Consider the following 24594-nt stretch of genomic DNA (forward strand, 5'->3'; position numbering starts at 1 on the left):
AGAAGAGATCCAAAAGAAGACCTCAGGTCTGGTGGAAAAGGCGGTTGACACTATGTCCGTGTGGTTTATTCATTTTTTTTTGTTGCTGCTTCGTTACCCCCTTGTTCATCTCATCTCTTGAACACAGAGGGGTTCGCTATAGTTTTCGGGGCACGTCATGTTTGTGGATTCTCCGGTATAAAGTGCTTATCCGTCCGTTCGGTCTGGTTTAGTTTGTCACCGAAACTGATCCTTTGCGCATCGCAATCGGCCCACCCGGCATTGCTGGAACTGGTGTGGAACGTGTAGAGCCTGTGCACATCACCGCGATACCCTGTTGGTGGGTCCTCGTGTTTCGTATCCTGGTGGTGCCGTGTGTGGGTTTTTTTGTTGCTGGTTTCTAAGTGAGTGTATCAGTGTATAGTAAAAAGTGAGTTGGTGCGTTGGTGTACATTAGAGTGCTTTCAAGTGAACATTCAAAGAGCACACCGCTTGTGTGTGTGTGTCTGTGGTACAAGAGTGAATTGGAAGTTCGACACGTGAGCAACAATGAAACATGTAAGTGAGAGGTTCCTCAAGCGTCATCCTGATTGGGAAGTGTGGTCAGAAATTGTTGGTCCACACAAACTCTAGACCAGTGCAGCAGCTTCGGAGACATCCTCCAACAGATTCAAACTCAACTGTCAATCAAACAACTCACGTCTAGCCTAACGGAAACTTTAGAATTTAGAAACTGGGCGATGCTAACGATAACGACTTTATTGAAATTTGGATTTCTAGTTCGACAAATCATCTGATGCATATTGAGAGCAAATTTTGTCTTGAAGTAACGCACTGTGAGAAACCTAGAAACGAAGTTACGATGCCCGCAAAAAAAACCACGTGCTCGCAACGTGTGCTCTTCATCGAGCAGAGAGAAACCCGTTCCCCACCCTTAAGAGAGGTTCTTGAAAAACAAAGGCGCACACGCTCGAGCATCACGTACGGAATTAATGTGTGCAAACATTTTCTAAAATTCTACAATTTTATTTTTGGTGTATGTGCTTTGCTTTTCGTTCTGATGGGTTCGCGTTAGATCAGCAGCAGCATTGCACCCGAGCCACACACCCGCCGGACAGCTGTGATGCGAATACCTCTGTCCTTGATCAGCCTCAGACGTCAGCGCCAGACGATTAATAGATTGTGATAAATTCATTTTCCTTTTCCAAATTTCCATTAGAGCGCTTCTACCGCGCCTACCATCACAGGTGGCTGCGGACGGAACGGGCTCGATGATTAAGCTAATGAAAAATTATAATACCCATAAAATCCTTCTAATCGTTTTTATTGGGTGGAGATGAAGAAGGTTTCTTTATAATTAAAAGACGATCCATCTGGCTGCCGACGGGGACGGGGTTTGGAGGCGAACCGTTTGGCGATTTGCATAATCAGGAAGTTATCGCAATCACTGCCGCCGCCACGACGTCATTAGACTCTATGTGCGGGCAGATGTGACAGATCGGTGGTGCGATCTTGTTTTTCCGTTTTTTTTTTTCTTGAAGAATAAAAAGAGCTTTATCTGGCCGGAGTGTCGGATATCATGGGATAGAGATTTGTTTTTGGTTGTGCATCCATATTCGTGTGTTTTTTTTTTAATTGGTGCGATATGCTACAAAGCAGGTGTCACCAGACATAATTGGTGATTTATCATCCAAGAGATCTCGCGTCTTCTACCTGGACGTGGACATAATAGGACGGCTAATGAAGTTGTTCCGGTAGCGCGCGAGCGAAAACATCTGGTTGCGATGTTTTCGATACCATTTCCTGGTTTGATTGATATCATTTTAATGGCAGAATGACAGATCGCTGTTGGCGATAGTGTGAACACGTTAGTCGTACCTGATTGAACGTGAGGATTTTTGGGGGATTTTTTTTCTGTGTGTTACTGCTCATTAGCATTCCCTTACCCGGTGTTCTGTTCCTACGCCAACACAGCTTCTAGGAGGACTCGGTGTGCTGTGCATTGTGCTAGCAACACTTCACGCAGCCCGCATCAAGATACCGGCCAAAAGTCGCAACGATGATCTCTTCTCCGAGGATGAGTTTACGTTTCCGGTCGAGGATAAGAAGGATCCGACCAACTTCACCGGCAATGTTATGAAGGCATCGATCGTGATGGCGGAGGTGCGCAATCAGGGCAAGGGCAAGTTTAAGTATGCGTAAGTATCTAACACTGTTGCGAGTTTCCTGTACATCACTGGGTAGGTGAAGGTGTTAAAAGCTCAATTGTTCTTCCTCTTCAAATCTGACACACAGGGTAGAGACGGAAAACGGTATCGAGATTGAGCAGATTGGAAAGTTAAAGAATGATTCAAAGACGTTCGTTGTGATGGGCTCGTACACATACACCGGTGCTAATGGAAAGCGATACCGTGTGCGATACACTGCCGACGAGTTTGGTTATCATCCCATCACCGAGCTGGACCTGGAAATTCCCGAGTAAGATTAACGCATCCGCCATTTTTTTTTAGACTTTTATGCAGAATCATCTCTCTTTCTCACTCTGTGTTTCCTGCTCTTCTTTCTAGTCTAACACAAGTCCAACCAACGCAGCGAACGATCAGTCCGCTCAAGTTTACGACCCGTTCGACAACACCACGAACGACGACGACTACTACGACAACCACCACCACTACTACCACCACCACCACCCCAAAACCGGCACTCCAGGAAGATGGTTACCATTACGATCGGCCCGATAACTCGTACCTGCCGCCAAACAATGAGTATCTCCCACCACAGGAACCGGACATTGATTATCTACCCCCGAAGGAGGATGGTCCGCGAAGGTACGAGGAACCGGCCGACCAGTTCCTACCACCAAAGTTCGATCTGCGTTTGGGCGCGAATGAGTAAGCAGGCGACCAGTGTGACGCATTCGCTGCGGCAGAATCAGCTGTATCTAAAGTACAACAGTGCGCTTTGCTTAGGACTGTATCATAAGAAATACGATTAAACTGAGAGATGTTCCCGACCAGGAAGGGTGAGGTTATAACTCGGGTCTAGTAAACGATCCGAGAGGATCTAGTGCGAGGATCTACTACGATTTGTAGCATGTAGCATGGAGCATGATCCAATAAATCCTACAGTACAAATTCTGATACAATATGTTGTCTTTCGATCATTATCTCAAGCTGAATCAAGAATGTCTGGCACTCTCTCATGTTGGCCTGCTCTTTTAAAGAGCACGTCGTCGTGACATGGTCCAGTCAACAATAGATCTCCAGGAAACTCGATCCCTGGCTGCAGCTTCCCATCCATGTAGGCACCCGATCTCCGGCAGGTCTCCCTTCACCCGTTCCAGCCAACCAACTCGCTGTGCTCCCCTCGACGCCTCGTGCCGAACTGGGGGTCGCTGACGAATACATCCTGCATCCTCATCACGTGTCCCAGTCAACGTATCCTTCCGGCTTTAACTACCGTCAGGATATCAGCACCGCAAAACAGCTCACCTAGCTCTTGGTTCATCCTTGGTCCGGAGGATGCGACGCTCAAACACGCCAAGAGCGTTTGCATCCTCCGCTCGGATGGTCCAAGACTCGTGACCGAATCAGTGTGCGAAATATCTCACATTTCCGTGCGGTCTAGAAGTTTGCTAGATCTCAGCAGACCGAGGTAGGCACGATTCTCCTGCACAATGCGTCTCCGGATTTCGCTACTGACATCGTTATCCGAAGTTACGACAGTCCCAAGATAGCAGAACTCCTCTTCCACCTCAAGGTTGTCGCCGTCGACTAACACGCTGCTTTCCACTCGGGCTCGCATTCTTCGTCGCATTGATTCATCAATGCAATTCTTGCTGCTTCACGTTTCAATCGGGTGTACGCCTCACACACCTTCGCTGTCCTCTTGCCATCGATGACATTGATCATCCGCGAAGCCAAGAAATTGAAGAGACCGTTAGAGAATCGTGCCACGGATATCGATGTCTAGCCCCGCGCTTCGTATGACACCTTCCAAGGCTTTACTGAACAGTAGACAGGAGAGTCCGTCTCCTTGCCTCAGACCCCGATTCGAGGTTCGAACGATTCCGACAACATGTTCGATACTCTCACTTTGCACTGCAACCCCGTTCATGGTGGCCTTTAACAGCCGGATCAGCTTTCCAGGAAAGTGGTGCCGCTGCATTATGTTCCATAGCTCATTTCGATCTATGGTATCATAGGCCGCCTTGCAGTCGATAAACAGGTGGTGCGTAGGCATCTGGCGTCTCATCTCACACTGGGGACTGTATTTCAAGGTATAAGCTGCCAGATTACCGTACAGTAGTTACAGTTACCGTACGGAGTCTATGCTTGCTACGTCTGAAGTGATACTCAAGGCGAAGGCTTGTGGATGTTAAGGTCCGTATGGTCCCTAAAGAGCCCACAGTCCAACAGAGAACACGTGGAGTCGTAGCCTTAACGACCTAGTAGGCCAAGCTGGCCATTGAATTGCTTACTAGACTTGATGGTATCACATAGTAGAATAGTCAATATCACATAGTAGAATGGGATTTGAACCCCAGACCTACCGTGTAAAAACCGATGTCGTTGTCACATCCAACACCGGGCCGCTCTAGCGCTATCTAGCGTCAAACTCAAGGGAGGCTGGCCCAGATCCAGAACTCTGTAAAAATTACGTATTTAATCTTCGGATCTTCGGATATTACCGCAACCAGCAAAACGAAAAACTAAACCACAATTCGCGTACTGGGAAACATTTAATACAGCATCTTTTTAATCACAGTTTTGTTGTTGTTGTTTTCTGCTTTCCATTCCAAACTTCAATAACTGTGTGCTTCTCTCTCTCTCTTTCTCTCTCTCGTTTTCAACTCAGGGCGATTTTTTCCATCTTATGTAATGCCTTTTTTCACTTTTGGTTTTCTATTTTTCACTTAGCTCCATTTAACTAATCATTTCTTTTGTTTTGCTTGCTATTTTATCCTCTATTCCTAAGTTTTGCAAATCAAGTACAAACACCATGGTACGATAATCTATATATCCATTTATATATATATATATATATATATATATATATATATATATATATATATATATATATATATATAAATATATATATAAATATATATATATATATATATATATATATATATATATATATATATATATATATATATATATATATATATATATATATATATATATATATATATATATATATGAGTGTATATATATACATATATATATATATATATATATATATATATATATATATATATATATATATGAGTGTATATATATATATATTTTTATTAAGTTTTCTTTATATGACGCCCTTTCTGCTTTTCCTTCGAGCCCTTTTATAACTATCTCTTTTACTGTCTGTCTGTCACACAGCACTTAGATTCGTTTGGTTTTTGCGCCACGGGTAGGGTTTTAGAAGAAAAAAGTGACTTCAACTGCCTCCCTTTTCATTCTAATTAACGACATTATATTAATTAACTACTGTTTATATGGCTACCATCTACCTACTGCCCCGTAGCTGTAGCACAGTAATCGAAAGGCTTTCTATTCTCAATTTCTTCTTCTCGTTTGAACGGATGCGCTTTAGCACGTCCCCTTAAGCTAATAACCCTGAACAGGTAGGTCTCCTAGTTGTTCAGGAGACCAGCGTGTGGGGTGTTTTGGTGGTGCTTGGTGAGTGAGTGTGTGTGTGTGTGGACAGGTTTAGCTGCTCTAGTTTAAGTGTGATCTGTCCCTACTCGATTGCTTCAAGTGTGCGGCTTCCTTTTGGATGCTTCGAGACGCCATTACCTTAATACGTCATTGTAAGGTATGATATCGTTTGCGAACGAACTTTTGACAGTTTGGTTTAGGATTTTTTTTTCCTTAAATTTTCAATTTTTGGGCAAGAGAAACAACTGATGAGACCTTTTTTTTAAATGGAGATATTCCAGGTGTTCGGGCAGCACCAACATGTATATATCCTGTGCGATCCTAGGTTTGCAACGTTCCTAAAGCCTACAGTCCTTCAGGAGTATGAACAAAAGTGACAAGACCGCCGACTAACGTGTACTAAAACGAAACTGAGAGTCATGGTAGCGGTAGTGATCGTTCTTGACTTAACATCCTATCTGCTAGGTCATACCGGCAGCCATCTAATGGATTACTCTATCGTCTCGCACGATCGGCCCGTAGTGCCCTGATTATGTACTATAAATATAGAAGGCTACTACACGCTCCAGTCCTTTGTGTGTGCATGCTTGTGTTAGGGAAATCGTTTGCTAGTAATTTCGCTTCTCACCGCAAGTGCACTCATTGTTGGGACCTTTCCTTTTTTTGATATTGTTTTACTTGCAAAAATTTAAGAATAATTCACATTTTCGGGTCCTATTGCTTATCGTGTTGTCTCCCTGTTTACACTACACACACGCAGATGAAAAAGGAGATGTGTACGGCCCTGCTAATAACAACAAACAAAAAAAACTCATCAAATGTCAAATGAAAGATTAAATGGCTTAATGGCTTACCACTAAAAACAAAAAAAAACAATGAGGATGTAGCAGTACGCACCCGTTAACGCACCATTTAGCGGTCTTTATTCCTCACGCGTGTTTCGTGAATAGCAATCTAGGAAAGTGGCTTTGCTGTTTCCGTGTTTTGTCTTTTTCTTTTTTAGTCCTGTACTGTTTCTACTAAACAGTCTCCAAATATACTAAATTTCGAATTCTGTCTGCTTGGCGGGGTGTGTTTCTGTGTATGTGTATGGGAGGTTGAGAAGAGTCTCGGTTGCACCTGGTTTCGGGGGGGGGGGGGGCGATTCGGCGCTAGTTGTACTAACTGCCACATGCATCCGATGTATTACTATGACTATTGATATTACTATACAGTATCATCAAGGAGGAGTTGAGCCGTACACATATGCTCCTCATAACACGCACACACACACATACCCCGTTAATATGTCTTTTTGTTTTTGCAAGCGTTTCACGGTTTTGTTTACCTATTAATTTTTTTTTTTTTTTTGCTTTGGCCAGGATGTTGGGAAAGCCCTAAGTTAGACAATAGCGACACCGTCGACCGGTTATAAAATCTAACACACGTGTTATGCACCTCCACTTGACTGTAGTGCTTCTATCTCTGTAGTATGTCGTATGTGATTGAGAGTGGGTATACTGCATGACGGCGAAATACGACGGTTACTTATGTGCTAAAACTTAAAGCTAAAACCGAGTTTTCCATTCCGTTTTCTTACCTATACACGTGGCTATAATCGCGGCCACGTTTATCAGCATACGCGATGCATTGCTGCTGCAGCAGCACCGTTGTGTGTGTGTGTGTGTGTGTGTGTGTGTGTGTGTGTGTGTGTGTGTGTGTGTGTGTCCTGTGGTTTGGTTCGATTCAAACATTTTTCTGGACGAACGATCTAGTGTTGGGTGAATCTGACTCAGAATCATGAAACAGCATGAATCTTTCTGCACCTACGGGTTGCGGGATCGACAACGGGTACGGGTCGGTCGGTTCTCTATTCCAAAGAATCCGAAGAAACGAATCTTTTGGGAATCGATGCTTGATTTGATTGACAGGAGTTTAAGATCAATTAAGATTCATATCAATGATTCTTCTTAAGCATTACGCACAACACTAGAACGATTCCTAAGTGTATGTGTAATTGTGTGTGCGTGTGTGTGTGAGGATAGGGTTAGATTTAGCATATCGTCGTGTATCACACGTATGTGTTGCTAGAGTCTCATTTTTCTATCTTGTTTGTGCTTCTTTCCAAAAGCAGTTCGATCTAAATCAACCTACTATTCTGCAGCGAACACGAGCAGACAATACACATATTTAAAGCCGGGTTGCAACCGTATGCTTAACAATGTGGCATTTCAATACTGCAACGATTGTAACGTATCTGATCTTCTGCTCTCTCTCTCTCTCTCTCTCTCTCTCTCTCTCTCTCTCTCATCTCTCTCATTCTCTTTAAACCGTTTCTATATCCACGTTCGAGTTCAAAACTGACTTTAAACATTCTACATTGCTAATAATATTTGTCCCTCCAGTTTATCGCACCGGTGCGTACAAATAGTCCGTTCGCTTCCGCCCATTCCGTTTAGTGAGGAGTGGAGAGTGATTAATAATTTCTATCTATAATGTGCTATGCGCGTTTCCGATGTGCGCGCACTCACAAGCACACACGTTCAAACCTACAATACGGCACCTTACATACGCGAACCCTTCTGCTGCAGCACCTTGGCCCGATCGTTCGATTCTACCTCGCGTCCAATCAGCGTGTTGGCGCACTCCTTCGACACGACGCAAAGAAACTCGGCATTCTCCTCCGTGCCGTAGTTGTACTGGGTGCCGATATTGATTAGCTGCTCGAACCGCCACCCGTCCGACATGGTCGATACCATCTGCGTTAGCTCGTTCTCCTGGCACTGTAGCACCCGGTAGACACGCTTCTTATCCGCCGCCGGTCGCTGCTCGCGCCGTGCAATGTTATCCTTCAGCAGACCGATCAGATGCGTCACGTTGTAGAATTCGGCCTCCTCTAGGACGCCCTCCTCAGACAGGCCGTCGTCCAACACGAGCTTACCGTGGCGCAGGTAGTTCAGCACCGGTGCAAAGTACCGTGGATCGCGGTCAATCAGATATGCGCCCGTTTCATCCTGGAAAGGGGAAGGATATGGATAAGTATGTGTGCTGCACAACTCGTAATTCTTTCATTTCATCTAACTACATTTCAAAATATAGTCATAATCGGCTATCTAAAATAATTAGATCGAATTCTCTATCTATTCTGCAAATCCATTTTAATAACCATCTGCGATTAAGTACCGCGGATGGTGAAACGACTTACTGGACTGTGTTACTTACCCGATCGGAAATGAGGTCGCTGTCCTCTTGGATGAGCCGCGATAGGAAGGAGTTTGGATCGCGGGAGAGGGTCGTTTTGGTGGTGAGAAAGCAGGTGCCGCCAACGTTTAGCTTTACCCACTGATCTTTCCCCTGTATCGAGTGGATGGAGTTGCTCGAGCCGACCACATTCGTGCCACCCACCGGACACCCGTTTGGGTTCAGATTGACCGTTGCCATGCCGAGAAGCGCAGGTTGATTGTTTGCCGGCGTATGAGTGTGGTGCAGCGCTAGTGAGACTGTCGTGGTTGATTGTGTGTTGCAAGCCCGAATCAGGCCACAGTACCGACAGCACGCTAAGAAAAATGGGATACGAACAAGTGTTTTGTTTTTTAAAAAACAGGCCGCACCAAACAAGCTAAAACCCTTCACAGTAAACTATCTTACCTGTAAATCGGTGCACCCGGGGATTCTACGATCCACAGGTAAGCAAGTTGATATGTTATCCCGCAAGCTAGCTTACTAAAATCCTCCGGAAATGACCGTTTTTTTCTATGGTCGCTTCGCTTGTCTTTTGGACCTCCGCCGCGCACACACAAACACACACAGGCACTGTTTAGTTATGGTTGATTTTGCCCCCGTTCGCTTCTAGCTTCCGTTTTGCGTGGTACGCGCACTCCGGAACCTTAAAACGCTCGGTCGTTCTTCATCGATCCGTGAAGTGGAAAATTCAATGCTTCAATGCGTTTTTGCACGGCACCATCACCCCAAAAGTGTGGTACACCTCGCGCGCCCTCGCACGTCGTTTTACGAGGGATCGATTCGAGAAAGCAACTTTTACCAAAATGCCCCACGGTGTCAACAAACGGCGGCAGTGGTGGTGATGCGAATAAGGGCCGACCCTGTACGATTTTTTTCCGCGAGAGATGATGTTTTTGTGCTGGTTGTGCGGTTTGCGTTTTTTTTTTTGTTTGATTGATGGTTAAGCAGACGGGAAACAAACAATGTCCAACCTCCTTCTAAGCTCTCCTCGAACGGGGTCCGCCGATTGCTGCTGGGAAGGCGCTGTTTGGGAGCTGCGTGTGTTTATAAAGCGACGTTCAAGTGCTCGATGCGGTTTTTAGATGTGCGAAAAGTGTGTAAAAATATTTAAAAACAATAATAATGACCCTGTGGGTAAAGTTTCATGTTTGAATAATATAAAACTTTCTCTTGTTCCACAAATTTGTGTTAAAATATTGGGGAAAAAATATCTACAAAATGTTTGCACGATACGCCGAACAAGGTGTATAGATGACTGGTGTTACGTTTTTTTTACAGTTTGTAGATTTTAAATAATCGCATAAATTGCATAAATAATTTAAAATAATCGCAGTTAAAAATTAATTCTCGTTAAAATATAGTTTATTTTCACTTCGTACGCACTTCCGCTCGTCCTCATTTTGAACTGTTGGGCAGCAAAATTTTGTTTTCTTTCCGCAACTGGCGAAACGACCCGTGAAATGTTTGACAGTGCTCTGTGTAACATATAAACAAAGAGAAATAGGTGTTTGGTATTTGGTAACAAAGCTAAAAAGAAATAATTAGCATGCTATGAAACGCTCAAAGCCATTTTTTTAATTTTTGAAACACGACAGCAGATTTCGGAAATGATGCCAAACCCAAAACAACCACGTCGGATTCGCGGGTGCACCGAACAGCTGGTTTATGGCATTGCAGACTAGTGTTGGGAAAAGCGAATCCCAATGTGGATTTGAATCTTCGAGTCCCTACCCTAGGAACAAAAGCTCATTTCTCGCTGTAGTGAGAAGCATCTGCTCACTATATTGAGAAGTCAGATTATGTTCCTAGGGCAAGGAATCCGAATCCGAATCGAGTCCCAATCGGGTCGAATTTTTCAATAAGGCTCCAATCCGATTCGACTCTTCCTAAGGATTCGAATCGTCGAATCATTCTAATCCCACGTGCCAACTCTAATTGCAGAATCCCCCATATGCAGAACGGGGCGCCGTAATACACTCTTTGCAATAAGCTATAGTCAACATACGGCAAGTCCACGGTACGGAATTACCTTTCCGACCCGGTGAAACACTAACAATAAGCAGGTGCATTCTCTCCAACCATGAGCAAAGCAACGGCGGTCGAAAATAAGGAAATTTTTCAAGCGATCGTGATTGCCGATTCGCACAATGATAATTTGCAACCATTTACGAGCAGGAAACCATTGGTAAGCACACATTCCTTGGTGGTAGCTGTGAGGGCAGGCCCCACGCAAACTTGGCATATGAAGCGAATTTACGATTGCCATTTTATGGTCCTGGTGGTAGGCGCTGCTGCCGATAGCGAATGTGCCTCTGATCGAGTATACCCTCGAGTCGCTCAGCCGCAATGGAGTGGAGGAGGTGATAGTGTTCTGCTGCAACCATATCGAACAGGTAAAGCGCTACGTACAGGAGCGCCAGACTGCCCGGTGCACCTGGTCGATCCACATGAAGGTTTCGATCGTGAGCTCGGAATCGTGTCGCAGTATTGGTGAGGCGATACGTGATCTGGAGGCCCGGAACACGATCCGTGGCAATGTGTTGTTGCTCGGTGTGGACAGCGTCACGAATGCGGATCTTGCCGCCCTGCTCGACGAGCACAAGCGGCTGGTGAAGTTAGATCGCGGGGCAGTGATGACGGTGGTGTACAAGGAAGGTTTGCGAAGGATGCGTACCGGGAACGAGGTGATGATAGCGATGGAACCGAGAACACGCCGGCTACTCTACCACCAGCGACTAGCGGCACAGGAAAAGGAGCGTAATTTCGAGGTGCCGCTGGAACTGTTTCTTGGCAATCGCGATGTGGAGGTGTGTCACGGTTTGCTCGATCCGCAGATTGCCGTGTGCAGTCAGGCCGCGCTGCCACTGTTTGCGGACAACTTTGACTTTCTTTCGCGGGATGACTTCGTGCGCGGCGTACTGATCAACGAGGAAATTCTGAACAGCCGCATCTACGTGGCGAAGCTGGCAAGGGAAGAGTACGCGATGCGGGTTAACAACTGGCAGAGCTATCAGCTGGTTAGTTTGGATGTGATTAACCGTTGGCTGTATCCGATGGTGCCGGATACGGCGATTAGCGAGTTTCGCCAACAGTACAAACACTTCCGGAACAACATCTACCGCCATGGGAATGTACGATTGAACCGGTCGTGCGAGCTGGACGGTGATCTGGTGGTCGGCGAGGAGAGTGACATCCGCGAAGGTACGTATCTACGGCAATCGGTTGTGGGGCGCGGTTGTCAGATCGGACGGAACTGTCGGATCGTGAACAGTTTCCTGATGGAGGGAGCAATCGTTGGGGACGGTACCGTGCTTAATCACTGTATTGTGGGGGAGGGCGTAAAGGTAGGCGAAGGGTGTACCATCAACCCTGGTACGGTGCTGGGTGATGGTGTCGAGATACCGGACCGACTAGTCGTGGCTGGACTATTACTGCAAGCGGATGAACCACCGGCGGATGAATGGGGCGCACCAGTACAGAAGATAGCGGACCGGGCTTACACGATACCGGTGGTAGACGACGAAGACAGCGATTCTGACGAAGAGGACACAAAACTAGGACAGCCCGCAATGAACCAACCGATCATGATTGCACCACTTCCGGAGCGTTATCCGCCCTCCTTATACGAACCATCGGATGACGAGGCTGACAGCAACCCAGCATCCCCCGTACCTGAGGATGAAAACATTTTCTTATCCGAGGTGGTAGAATCACTCAAGCGTGGATTCTCCGAACGTACCAATGCGGAGTATCTGATACTGGAAATTAACTCATCCCGGTACGCGTACAATATGGCGTTGTGTGAGGTGAACTATTACGTCGTGAAGGCAATACTGCAGATCATGCTACTGCAGGACGGTGTCGCAACGAACACGGTCGGTACGTTACGACGATTGCTCGAGTATTTCGGGGTTGTCTTTCGCAATTATATACGCGACCGGGAAGCAATGAGAAACTGTCTGAGAGCGTTCGAGGACATGTGCTCGTCGAGCGAGACGGTGCGCGCGAAACTGCCCCAACTGGTACACTATCTGTACGAGGAGGATCTGATCGGTGAGGAAGCCATTATCGAATGGTACGAAGCGTTGGAGGATAATGCGCTCAAAACGATACTTTCCAAGCTGGTACAATGGTTGCAAGAATCCAGCGAGGAGGAGGACGAGGACGAGGAGGATTAAAATCCCTTCTTTTTTTTTTCGGTCGTGGTAAAGGCCACCGGATTTTATTGTGGATACATAATTTACAACAGCTTTCAAAGTTTAAACAGTTGGGAGCCCCCAATCGTGTATGGTTTAATTTTGGAGTTACATTTTTGTCCCATTTGTACACGCTTTATTTTTGATTAGCTACTGCCAACGAAAAACAGTGCATTCGGCAATTAACAATTCCGATAAAACAAAGATAAATTCAATATTGTACAAAAGAAAAAAAGTTTCTTGTAAAGTCATCTAAGCCACACTGCATATGGCACTTTGGTAAAATAACTATTTGTTGTATGTGTATAGTACAATAAAAAATCGTATGGAAATTTCGTCAAAATTGCGTATTGAATCCCGACACGAACGGCTCCCTTCGTACGCAGGGCTAGCTATCCAGCGACGGGTAAACTAAGTCAAGGGAAGCTAATATAATGGAAGGCCCCTGGAGGTTGCTGTGAAAATGAAATAAGCAACAAATGTGTGTTCCTCAATTCCCACTCTTCGATCAAATACCATTTGGAGCTTCTCAATTTTTTTTCTCAATATTTCTAAAAGCATTTTTACCGACGTCATTCTAGTGCAGGGCCGGTGTACCACCTTCCTCAGTAATTGGTATCGAATTTTGTTTGTCGATTGTCCTTTCGCTTAATGATAAATCGTATTCTATGCTAGCCTGAATTGATGCTCTGTGTAGTTGAATAGCTAGAAATAGTTAGTTGAAGTCCGCCGAACGCCTTCAATTCGCCCCACGGTCACAGGATGTTAAATCTGCCTGAGCTACTGTCTTGTGCATCAAAATCTTTTCATTAGCAGTCTAAACCTTCTTGCACTAGCAAATGAGATGAGACATGACCAGCACCTGGTCTGAAATCAGATGAGCCCAATTCGCAGCGTAAGGTTCAGAAGTAAGAAATGTTTGTCAATTTCGGAAAGTCATCATCGATGTCATAAGATAGGCGAGATTTGCCACATCTTTGGAGTGCTTGATACGCAGAGGATAATCCTAATTGTTGCCATTTCGGCAAATGGAATGATCCTCTCTAGTGTGAACGTTGTAGTGAAGGCGTATGTCTTCTCCCCGGGAGTAGATCTAGGAGGAACCGCATAACATTCCTATCCAGACACAAAACGGCAGACCAAAACACTACGAGATGGTATTGCTTAAGATGAAGCCAGAAATCCGGACCTCCAATATCTCCCGATATATTTGTCTCCCATATAGTGTGATATATTTATAACGTTTCGAATAGCACATCTAAGTTTAACAACTACTTCTTTGTTAATCATTGCACCGTATGCAAATAGATGTTATTTAATATGATCTATACACACATCATTGATCCTAATTTAATCGTTATTGGGCAGGCCTGCGGTTAAGCTTAGCAGAAGACTGGGGATAGAATCTATCGCTCATTTTATACCTTTCTTAGATCGGCCTTGATGAACTGTCTATTAACAGGTGGGTGGGTGGTGTTGACAAAGATAAACTAATTTTTTTGACCAGTTTCAATTTGTTGCTTCTTCTTCCTGGCTCAACGACTTCTTGACGGTCTTCTGATTACGCCAACCATCCAATGGCTTACTAGACTTGCTGATACCGCGTAGTTGAATAGTCAGTCCTCAGTACGGGGGAGCTACGACGAGGGAGCCAGCATTCTTTTCTGGTCTGCGAACAGGATTCCTGTTGGTTCGTCCATCGTCACATATCGACACAAAATTTCTGCTTTTTTGTAGTTCTGCAAAGCTTCAAACCAGCCGTCGTCGTTTCTGATCGATTGCGGCTCACGTAGCACTCATTTTGCGCAAAGCTTTTGCTTGTCCAAATGTTCGCGAATCATATGATACACTAGAACCTTAGATATCGCCAGAGCTACCTGATATCTCCATCAATGTCGTTTAAAAAAAAAATCGGGCGAAACAGTTGCTTTTGAGTGACCACTACGACCACTTGTAAACCCTCAAAACCAATACTTAATGTTTGTGGGTGATAGTGCAGAGTCCGGGTAAGACTTAACAAGTTATCTTTGGTTTGAACAGTGTTTTTACCCATCAAAAATCAATTATTATAACAATAAGGCGACGTGCCGTCATACTTAATAATACATTTAAAAAAAAAAAACAATTATGGATCAGCCCGCCAAATGCGTTTCCATCCATGCTTTGCACCATATTAGAAGTTGCGCTACTTAAAACGCTATAACTCATCGTCTAATCAACAGAACAGCTTACAAATTCACACAAGGGTGTTTTCAAAGTTGGCCAAAACTGTCCAAAATCTATACATCAGGACTACAACTTATCTACCCACCTATTACACTTACAGAAAACTCACAATTACATCAGGAAAGCTTTTTGTTAGTGTATTTTTGATTTAGTAGCCGCTACAACCATCGTTATAACGGTGATGCAAACCATGCAGTAGCCAGAAACTCAGGGATGAAGCGAGAGACAAAGAAGTTGAGCAGTAAGTGCAAGAAAACTCACCTTAAAAGTGGACGATGGCTGTAGACGATACCATACAGCTCCAACACACAAGAGAGCCGGGGCTGGCAAGCACACCGACGACAATTCTTGTACATGGATTAAGTGATGGGATCCTCACCGCGATCGGTAAATCAGCTTGTTGGATGGTTGGTTGTCGAAGATGCTGAAAATCACAGAGAAAAGTGTAGCAAAATGATCGCTAAATAAGCGAGATTAGTCACTGAACGGAGATTGTGGTGTGTGTGCTTGTCTAAAATCTACTACTAAAACGAAAGCTGTGTGGAGTAGTCCCTAGTGTCCCTTCTCTCTATCTCTATATCTCTTCTTCTTTTTTAGCTTAACGACATTCTAAGGCCACGCCGGCCATCGAATGTCTTACTAGAGTTGTTGATACCACGTAGTTTGAATAGTTACGGGGGAACAGTCCGTAAGGGATTTGTATCCCGGTCATGGCGTATGAAGAACGCCGCCATTATCTCATCACTATCGGGCCACCCAATCTCTTCATCTCTATTTAACCTAATTACTTACTGTCTGTGTTTCTATGACTAATTATCAGATGTTAGTCACACTCTCGTCCGAGGGCGCAAAACTATCCTTATCCTAAACCCCATTCTTTTTACTTCTATATCTATACATCTCCCTTACATATTGCTACAAATATATAAAATGATCAGAAATTTATACAATATTGTCGAATGGCCGACGCTCAGGAACTGGCCAAAAGGCTTACACATACAAAAAAAAATTAAAAAATAAATAAATCCTCCATCCCTTAATCACTGCCCTAATACTTATCAAATATGGCGATTAAAATGAATAACTTCCCGTTTGTGGTGCTCCCCCACAGCCTCGCACCACCCCTCTTACAGACTGCCAATGTCGTTGAAGCGCTTCAACTTCTCCGGGAAATTATCCTTAAACAGTACCGGATCGGCACGAAACTCAACCGTCCGTAGTGGCATCGTGCCGTAAATCTCCGCAAACCTATTAATGCACGCGGACCGTTCGGTCATGTGGTTCAGGTCGGCCGACAGCATCTCGTTGTTCGTACACTCGGGACATTTGAACTTTTTGCGCGGTGCCACCTTAATTGGCGGTTTGTTCGTAATGTTGCTAACGAGAAAGTTCATCGCAATGTCCTCACAGTTCATGTGCTCGTCGACCCATTCCTTGATGTTGCCCGGCATCGCGTGCGTGTACAGATAGCTCCAGTACTTGTGATGGAAGGCGGCCCCGGTCAGTACCATCGAGATTTGATTCGTCCACTCGGACTCGTACCGCCAACGGCCGGTACTGTTGTCCCACACGTGCGTACGGCTCGGAAAACCAACGATACGGTCCGGATATTCGCGCCACACCTCATATCCAAAGTCAAGCTCATCCGCCGTTAGCATCACGATATCATCGTCGATCGTTAGGATTGCTTCGGTTTCAATCTCCTCGTAGGGGTAAAAACGGTTCGACAGTCGATTCGCCGCCGTTTGGATGATCTTGAACGGTTTACCGATTTTGGGAAACAGTGACGGATGAGGCGGCGCTTTTCGCTGATTGTTCCACACGACCAGCATCTTTTGGAGGGAAGGTACGGTGGCGAGTTTTTGGATGAGTATGTAAAGACTTTCGAGCCGATCGTACGTCAGTATGACGGCGGTAAAACCTTGCGCTTTCGGTGCAATCAGCGGCAGGAACAGTGGATTCTGTGTGACACGTGCCTCCGGTCCAACGTTCCAGTGCAGGTACGTGTGGCTACGGTGCGGGAAGATCCGATCGTTCAGTTGCTCCAGCACGGTCAGCACGATCCGTTCGAGCGTTGCAAAGTAGCGTTGATACACCGACCGTATCTGCGTTTGCATTTCGGCTATTCGTTCGGGCGAAATGGCCCGCAGTAGCGGTACGATCGTGTGCAGGTTGGTTTCGTGCAACCGTATCGCGAGCAGCTCCCAATCGAGCAGATCGGCAAACGGCAACACATAATTATCCGCCATCACAACCGGTATGCACCCGGCTGCCATCGCTTCGAGCAGTATCGGTTGACCGAGCCGTACGCCACGTGCCACCAGACAGAACGTACCGGTTGTCAGCACGGACGGATACTCGTGTTCGTTACCGTGCGGGAAGTTACACCGGATGTCCTGGATGTTGCCGGCCGGCGGATGGGACGGTTCGTCACCGGTTGGTCCGGTTATGTCCACCAGCATCTCGTCCACCTTTGCCGTGGCGGACGGGCAACGTTGCAGCAGCAACATATCGTTCGGATAGTCGTACGTTAGCTCCTGCAGGATGCGGAATTGGCGTGGAAAGAGATTCAGCTGGGCGGCAACCAGCAGTACGGAACGGTCAGGTGACGGTACCGGCCACCGGTAATGCTCGAGCGCAGCACTGTACACCGGCACGGACACGTCAAACTCGGTACGGAACGTCCAGCTATCGAATCCGGCACCCACGATAATGGCACGGTCTGTGTTTACATCCAGCACCGTGCTGTAGTCGGGCTTTGTACCGGCAAGGAAGTTGAATATCAGATGGTTTTCGCCGTTTTCCCAGCTGTTTGGGAAGAGTATATAGAGGGAACGGTTATTAAGGTTCAAACGTACGCATCCGGCCTTAAGGCTGCGAACTACAAGTGATTTCAAAATCAAATTGTCAAATCTTTCAAAGTTCTTTGGAGCGATGATCCCAAATATCCAAAAGCTCAGACGAGACGGACGAAAGTCTTACTCCAAGCTGAAATTTTTCTTAGAGCAACTAGAATTCTGTCAATATTTTACAGCCGTGAAATTTTGTTGTCAATTCGTCTGTGATTTGATAGAATTATTTGAATTTTTGTAGCGAATGAGAGGGGTGCTTTCGTTTTAATTATGTTTTGGGTGCTATTTTTCGATTCTTGAGTGTCAATCGATTATTCAAAATCCTATTTATTTTATTATTGCGTTATTTTAACTATTTCATCACTCTTTTTACATGTTTTTAAACGAGTTTTAACCGTTCTAAACAACAGTTCTTAACAACCAGTGCAGTTTGAACAGTTCTTAACAACCAGTGCAATTTTAGTGTGTCGTGTATGAAAAGCACAAGATCAGACATTTTGAGTAACTCGAAATGAATGTTTCAGATGAGTGAAACTTGCTTTCGTTTAGTAGCGCTGTAAATTCCTTAGCAATCAAACCAAAAAATTCTAAAATCAATAGATCATTCAATAATTCTGTTCCTACCACCCGTATGATCCCTGCTAAGTTGATATTAAAAATAAAACACATGCGCTTCATGGTTAATTCATCGATAGAACCAAAATCGACGACCATAGTTATTTTAATTTTGAAATCTCTATGGCCTTCTGGTATACCCGGGTAAGCTAGTCGTAGAGATGATGGTTTAAATCCCAAATGACACACAACCGTTAAATTATTGGGACAGAAGAAAATAAAGGCGCTACCAGTACTTACTGTGGCAGTGAGGCCAGTGCCTTCCCGACCAGTGTCGTATCGATCCGGTTCTGGTTCAGTGTGTCCAGCGTCGGCACAAACAGGCACGCTTCGTTTGGGTTGGCCGTATAGTACGGACTGTTAACGATCGTCTGCACGATGCGATAGAATTCGCGCGTTAGCTGCCCAGCTGGCCGTCTACTGTCCGCGTCCAGGTACTCCTTCAACGGATACACGTAGATCGATATCCGTTCGCCGTCCGCATCGTCCTCGTCGAGCGTGGATGCCGCCCGCTGTCCACACCGGTACACATTGAAGCAGTCCCAGTAGGAGCAGTTCCGGTTGCGGGCACGTGCCAATTCCGCTTCCTTGTCCAGCACCACCTGTGGTATGTCGCCCAAATCGAGCGACAAACGCTCAACGGTCGTTTCGTGGCCGGCGTGAAAACCCGCAAGCCATATGATGACCAGCAGCAGAACCACAATGCCACCAACCGCCACGTACGGATATCTGGCAGTTGGTTGCTTCTTCACCGGTGTGGGCAGCAACAGTAACGCTTTCGGCTTGATGAAGCTGTACTTGGACGGGAAGGTCATCGTGGTACGTTGCGATTTTGTCGTTTACTGCGTGAACGTTTTAGCGTATTTGCTCATTTCCTCATGCTGCCGGGACGTGAGTAGAATATGCTGAAGTTGCACACCGTACCTGCCTCTACTCAGCAACCTACGTGTGATGTGGTGGTGTGCTTTGAAACAGATGACCTTGGCATACGATCCAACGCTTAGGTCCGGACCGTCTAGTACAGGGTAAACGCACACCGTTCGATCTACGATATATTAGCGGATTAGTTCGAATTCATGTGGTTCGAAAATTATTGGTCTTTTTTTATTGTTAATTGCTTACCGTGTTGTTCGTTGTACCCTTTCTCGATAACATTTTCGAGGCCCGTACCCCTGTTTGACAGTAGACCGTAGTCGTCCTGCGCACCAAAGCGCGTATCATACTGTTGTGATAGCAGAGCAATGCTGCAGCGTTCACAATTCCGGACCAAGCGCCATGTTGTAGATGGCGCCATGCGTACGTAGTTTTACAGTGTGCTACAAAACAGTCGAAGAAGCGGAAAATATTTACTGATAAGCGCATTTTCTACGTTTGTGTGCATTATAGGGCTGTTAAGGGGTTATTAGACGTGAGATAATTTTGTCCACTGTTTTTGGGTTTTATTTATCACTAAGGGTCTTTGACAGAAAAATGCCATTCACTCGTGTGACCACACATTAGGCAGATTTTGTATTCTGATTGCAGAATGTGAACAGAAAATTTAGGTTTTCCTTGATATACTCTAAATTGGAGAGCCGATGTGACCTTTGGTACTTTGAACCTGGTGCTGGTCTACCTTAAAATATAACACAGAGAGAAGAAGGCCCTTCTTCTCACAGTGTAGTATGCATGTTTTCTTGAGGTAGAGAGATAAAAAACAAATTGGATTGAGACACACTGTACCGTAAAACATCTTCTCGTGTTAGCGCCGCCTAGTGATGAGTAGCTTCATTTGGAAACCCCTGCACCTATAGCGCTCCCTGGTGGTGCATGGATGAACATAAATATTTGAACAAAACCGTTAGACGTTAGAAGATTAGAAGCATACGAATTTGAAGTTTGTGCCAACCTGCTTAGGTGCAATGTGATAAAGAACCTGTTCTTTATCGGATTATTGATTGCAGATGGTGGTGGTTACAATAGACACGACTGGCGTCAAATCTGATCTGGATCATATTCCTTCTTACTCTGAATGGACTAGTTTGAAATGAAGAATCAATGTAAATGGAAAAATACATGCAGATAATCACTGAGAAAAAAAATGCGTCAATACGGACAAAGGTAGAAGAAGGAGAACATGAAAATTGTTTTTGAAGAGCCATTCGAGAAAGGAAGATAATTATATCTGAAGCGTTTCAAATTGTTGATATGCAGATTAATTGGAAGAATATGATGATTCCTCATCCTCAGTGTTTTGCATCGAAATAATTTATGTTTACAACTTCGAAGGTATTTCCACCTGCCATTTCGCGCTTCTATGACTTGACTTTATCCATCGCTTGATGGTCAGTCATACCTACGAGCTTACAATTCCTATTAGCAAACGCACTAATACGTTCAAGTTCAAATCTTGGTCGGATATTATCTACTTTAGGCAACACTAATTATCTAACTTCAAGTTCTTTGAATCACAGCAAACAAGCAAAGTAGACGCACTGTGCACGAATGCCGCTTGTTCTGCACTAAGTTCCGCTGCGCCAGATATGCAGCGACTATTTTTAGTATCACGTTTTTAAGCTTTGCATCATGAGAAGACCACAACCAGCAGGAGTTTGTCTTCTGGGCTGATGTTTTTGTTTGTGTCCTGTTTATCACATCTGGAGTAAGACAGCTGATGATTTGATTGAACAGTTCTTTTGTACATAAAATAAATTGCAGCAATATGTCCCTGTCGCAATAAAAAAAGGAAAAACATGGAGGGTCTTTTGGCCTGTTAATTCTTTTGTGGATATAAGAAGAACTTATCGATCTGTTATGGCTATCTGTTGATACAACGTAGTTGAATAGTAAGTCCTTCACTACGGAGGAGCGGTCCGGATGGGATTAGAACCCCGGGTTCTGCCATCGTGTAAAGACTGGCGCAGTTGTCACCTCTACGATTGTACCGCCGGAACCATATAGATTAAACTTTTGAGGCTTTCTTCTTCTTCTTCTTCTTCTTGGCTTCATAACCTTGTAGGGCACACCGGCCATCGAACTGCTTACTAAGTTTGCTGATTCCACGTAGTTGAATAGTCAGTCCTCACTGCGAGGACTCGGTCCGAATGGGATTCGATCCTCGGCTCCATTGTCGGTGGTGAGGCCGCCCTTTTTTGGGCTTTACTAATATCAATTTGAGATTTATTGCTTTTAAAGATAATTCATAAGCTATATTTCTTTTAATTTGTTTTATGTATGACGGCTTGCGCGGTATTGTCGAACTCCTAAGCTTTACACGTTTTAGAAAACAAATACTGGTTTCAGCTTATTATCCTTGTTTTCCATCCGTCCGTATTCAGTAATCTAACTCAAAGATGCCAGTAATGGTAGACCAAGAGAGCTTTTGAGTAAAGAAGAAAAAGAAAGGATGCGAAGAAAGTTGAAGAGATCGTATGCTGACTAGAACTTGCAGTCAGCCATTTTAAAGACTCGATTTTTAGATGAATATTCACAAAGATTCACTGAACTACGTTAGACGGAGTGAAAATAATCCTACCAATGAGAACGTTCAACTACATCGAAACAAAGACAATCCTCAACCAACTGCTATAGTTCAGTGTTTTGAGCGGGCAATTGTTATCGAATTGCATAACTTAAGGCGTAAGATCAGCATCATTAAAGTTTTTCGCTCGCCGAAGCAGCAGATTGGAATTCTTGAAAATTATTTTAAACAAAATATGGTTATAAGCGATCGAAACGAAACGAATGATGTACAGACTAAAGATTTGCATCAAATTTGCAGATCTAAAATGGGATATAAAATACATTTCTCAGCCCCAAGGAACTAAAGGACCAGCCTTGTGCCAAAAAATTATGCTACAAAAACGCGAGAAAAGCTTCATTTTTTTTCGTAAGAAGCAACCGCTAACCGGTACCGGTAGTTCCATGTTTTCATGCATTCTACATGAACGTGGCCACCCGCAAGCAAGATGGCCGCAGGACCGCAAACATCAACATTCTCACGATCCTTCGCCGTTCGCCGTATCGAGTGCGCGAGTTGTTTGATTTTTCCTGGTTTGCCTTGCAGTTCTTTGTTTTTGTTTGCTGCTTTTTTTGTATGCTCGTGTGTGTGCTTTTCTTCTTCTTCTTCTTCTTGACTGTTGGGAAACTGTGCAATTTCTCACAAAGTCCCTGAGTCTGAGCTGAGTGGGCTTGCGAGACGATCTAGAGGGCGTGGAGGAAAAGAATCACTGCACCGACACAGTGTTCTAGGACCGACCGTGCCTTGGTTGGTAGCATGGTTCGGTAAAATGAGGAACACCGGCTATGTACTTACTTTTGTACTGTGGGTTTTCGCGGGTCTTTTTTCTTTCTTTCTTTCTTTCTTTTTTTTTTTGTCACACATATACTGGTTGGTGCCGATCAAACCTCCCCCCACTGCCACAAGTGCCTTGGTTGCGGTGACAGCGCACGACGACAAACGACGATTATGACGATGAATCGGGTGATGCACTCTTAAAAATATAGCCCATATCCAATGTCCTGTGCCTAAAGTGGCATATCTGTACTGGAGCACCTTAACCGTTGGGACTCCTCCTTCCGGAACGTGGTAAAAGATCTAGGGATAGGAGGCGGTGAGATGGTGCGAGGTATGGTTCGGGTAACAAACATCAAACATCCTGCACGCCTATTCGACGGTCAGGACCGGAGAGACTCCACATAACGTTCTGCGCAGACGCCATCTTTCGGCGAATCAGAGTCGTCCATTTTTATCGCATCTCGCAGTGGTGGAGATTGAAGCGAGCTCGGTACGAACGCTACCCACAGGAGCTGTCGCGAAAGGCTCCACCTTATACCAACTGTGCCGGAGTTGAAGCTACCGACAGTGTGCTGCGTCCACCCTCCATTACACACAGTAAGGTTACGAAGCCGCAGGTGGCAAACAGCGGCAGGACCAGGCTTTACACCAGGCTAGGCGGAGCTACCGCCAGAAATATAAAATCCCCGTTCGTATGTAAGTGGCTACCGTCGGACCGTCGTCGTGGCAGCCTTCGGCGTACAGTAGACGGCCACGCTACGGAAGCCCCATTAGCCGATCGGAAAGATCCAGCGCCGAATTTCGCCCCCAAAAAGGCCGATTACGTAAAGCCTCCCAAGAAAACCATCGCCGGAAAGTATAAATCAATGATTATGCACCAAGTAGAAGCCGAACTAGTCTTCGGCTTCGCCCTACCCATGTGGAGTCAGGCACATGTTCCGATCGAAAAATATAGCAAATCACGGCACGGTATAGCTAATACTGTCGCCCAGCGAATCCTTCTTTGCCTGGTAAGATGGCAAGGAAGCGATCGCACAAGCCAGCAACAAAGAAACGTTACCGAACAAAGAAACCGCAACCGAAAAAACGGTCCCTACCTTTGTGACATCACCGGAGTCACGGTTGGAGAAAGGTTTTGATAAAGCATACGAAACCATTTGATGGCGTTCTTACCTATGACAATGATTCTTTGTTTAGTAATATCATAATGGAACGCTTTTGTCATATTCATGTAAACTTCCCAAAATGTACAATAACTCAAAGGTGATTCGACGAAAAGTTCCTCATGCTACACTCTCTAGACTTGCCTTTATGGTAGGCGAAAGTCCAACATTTTTTTTTTTAAATTATTTATTTTATAAATTTCTATCCCTCTTTTTCCCGATATAATTATGTATTCTTTAGTCAAAATTAGGCTAAACAACAAATCAGAAAAGATATAAAACTATAACGAGGTTTGTAGCATACATTTAGGCGTTGAGAAGACAATCCCATCAAAACAGATTTAACAAAATGTGTTACGGGCGTTTTCATGACTTCATCGACATGCCATTATCGATCTGGAAGCTAAA

At 44.9% G+C, this 24594-nt stretch overlaps 5 protein-coding genes across 5 annotated transcripts in view; 2 read left to right on the top strand and 3 right to left on the bottom strand.

Annotated features, from left to right (window-relative positions):
• LOC126560403 (BTB/POZ domain-containing protein KCTD5) overlaps nt 1-9094 on the bottom strand; it is a 121254-nt gene extending 112160 nt beyond the window's left edge. The window contains exons 1-2 of the mRNA XM_050216366.1: nt 8838-9094; nt 8174-8629 (exon numbers count right to left, since the gene is read on the bottom strand). Of these exons, the coding sequence (XP_050072323.1) occupies nt 8180-8629; nt 8838-9056 (669 nt within the window). The 5' untranslated portion in view covers nt 9057-9094 and the 3' untranslated portion in view covers nt 8174-8179. The remainder of the gene's footprint in view (nt 1-8173; nt 8630-8837) is intronic.
• The window catches only part of LOC126562065 (proton channel OtopLc-like), a 187292-nt gene that overhangs the window by 10576 nt on the left and 152122 nt on the right, over nt 1-24594 (bottom strand). The gene's annotated exons all lie outside the window — the stretch shown is intronic.
• On the top strand, nt 529-2874 carry LOC126562957 (uncharacterized). The gene is made up of 4 exons (XM_050219566.1): nt 529-537; nt 1954-2177; nt 2275-2457; nt 2547-2874. The coding sequence occupies exons 1-4, from the start codon at nt 529-531 to the stop codon at nt 2872-2874; spliced, it is 744 nt and encodes a 247-aa protein (XP_050075523.1).
• On the top strand, nt 10936-13036 carry LOC126556241 (translation initiation factor eIF-2B subunit epsilon-like). The gene is made up of 2 exons (XM_050211470.1): nt 10936-11043; nt 11144-13036. Exons 1-2 carry the CDS (start codon nt 10939-10941, stop codon nt 13034-13036), a joined length of 1998 nt encoding a protein of 665 aa, XP_050067427.1. The 5' UTR covers nt 10936-10938.
• On the bottom strand, nt 16405-19562 carry LOC126568738 (exostosin-2). The gene is made up of 2 exons (XM_050225263.1): nt 18988-19562; nt 16405-18088 (listed from the first exon to the last, which is right to left on the bottom strand). Exons 1-2 carry the CDS (start codon nt 19560-19562, stop codon nt 16408-16410), a joined length of 2256 nt encoding a protein of 751 aa, XP_050081220.1. The 3' UTR covers nt 16405-16407.

This window comes from Anopheles maculipalpis, chromosome X (assembly GCF_943734695.1).
Source record: "Anopheles maculipalpis chromosome X, idAnoMacuDA_375_x, whole genome shotgun sequence".
NCBI lineage: Eukaryota > Metazoa > Arthropoda > Insecta > Diptera > Culicidae > Anopheles > Anopheles maculipalpis.

Coding starts and splice junctions, on each gene's coding strand:
- LOC126568738 (XM_050225263.1), bottom strand. CDS start 19,562: ATGACCTTCCCGTCCAAGTACAGCTTCATCAAGCCGAAAGCGTTACTG. Junction 18,089..18,987: donor GCACTGGCCTCACTGCCACA/GTAAGTACTGGT, acceptor CTTCCCAAACAG/CTGGGAAAACGGCGAAAACC.
- LOC126556241 (XM_050211470.1), top strand. CDS start 10,939: ATGAGCAAAGCAACGGCGGTCGAAAATAAGGAAATTTTTCAAGCGATC. Junction 11,044..11,143: donor TTACGAGCAGGAAACCATTG/GTAAGCACACAT, acceptor TCCTGGTGGTAG/GCGCTGCTGCCGATAGCGAA.
- LOC126562957 (XM_050219566.1), top strand. Junction 2,178..2,274: donor AAGGGCAAGTTTAAGTATGC/GTAAGTATCTAA, acceptor TCTGACACACAG/GGTAGAGACGGAAAACGGTA. Junction 2,458..2,546: donor CTGGACCTGGAAATTCCCGA/GTAAGATTAACG, acceptor TCTTCTTTCTAG/TCTAACACAAGTCCAACCAA.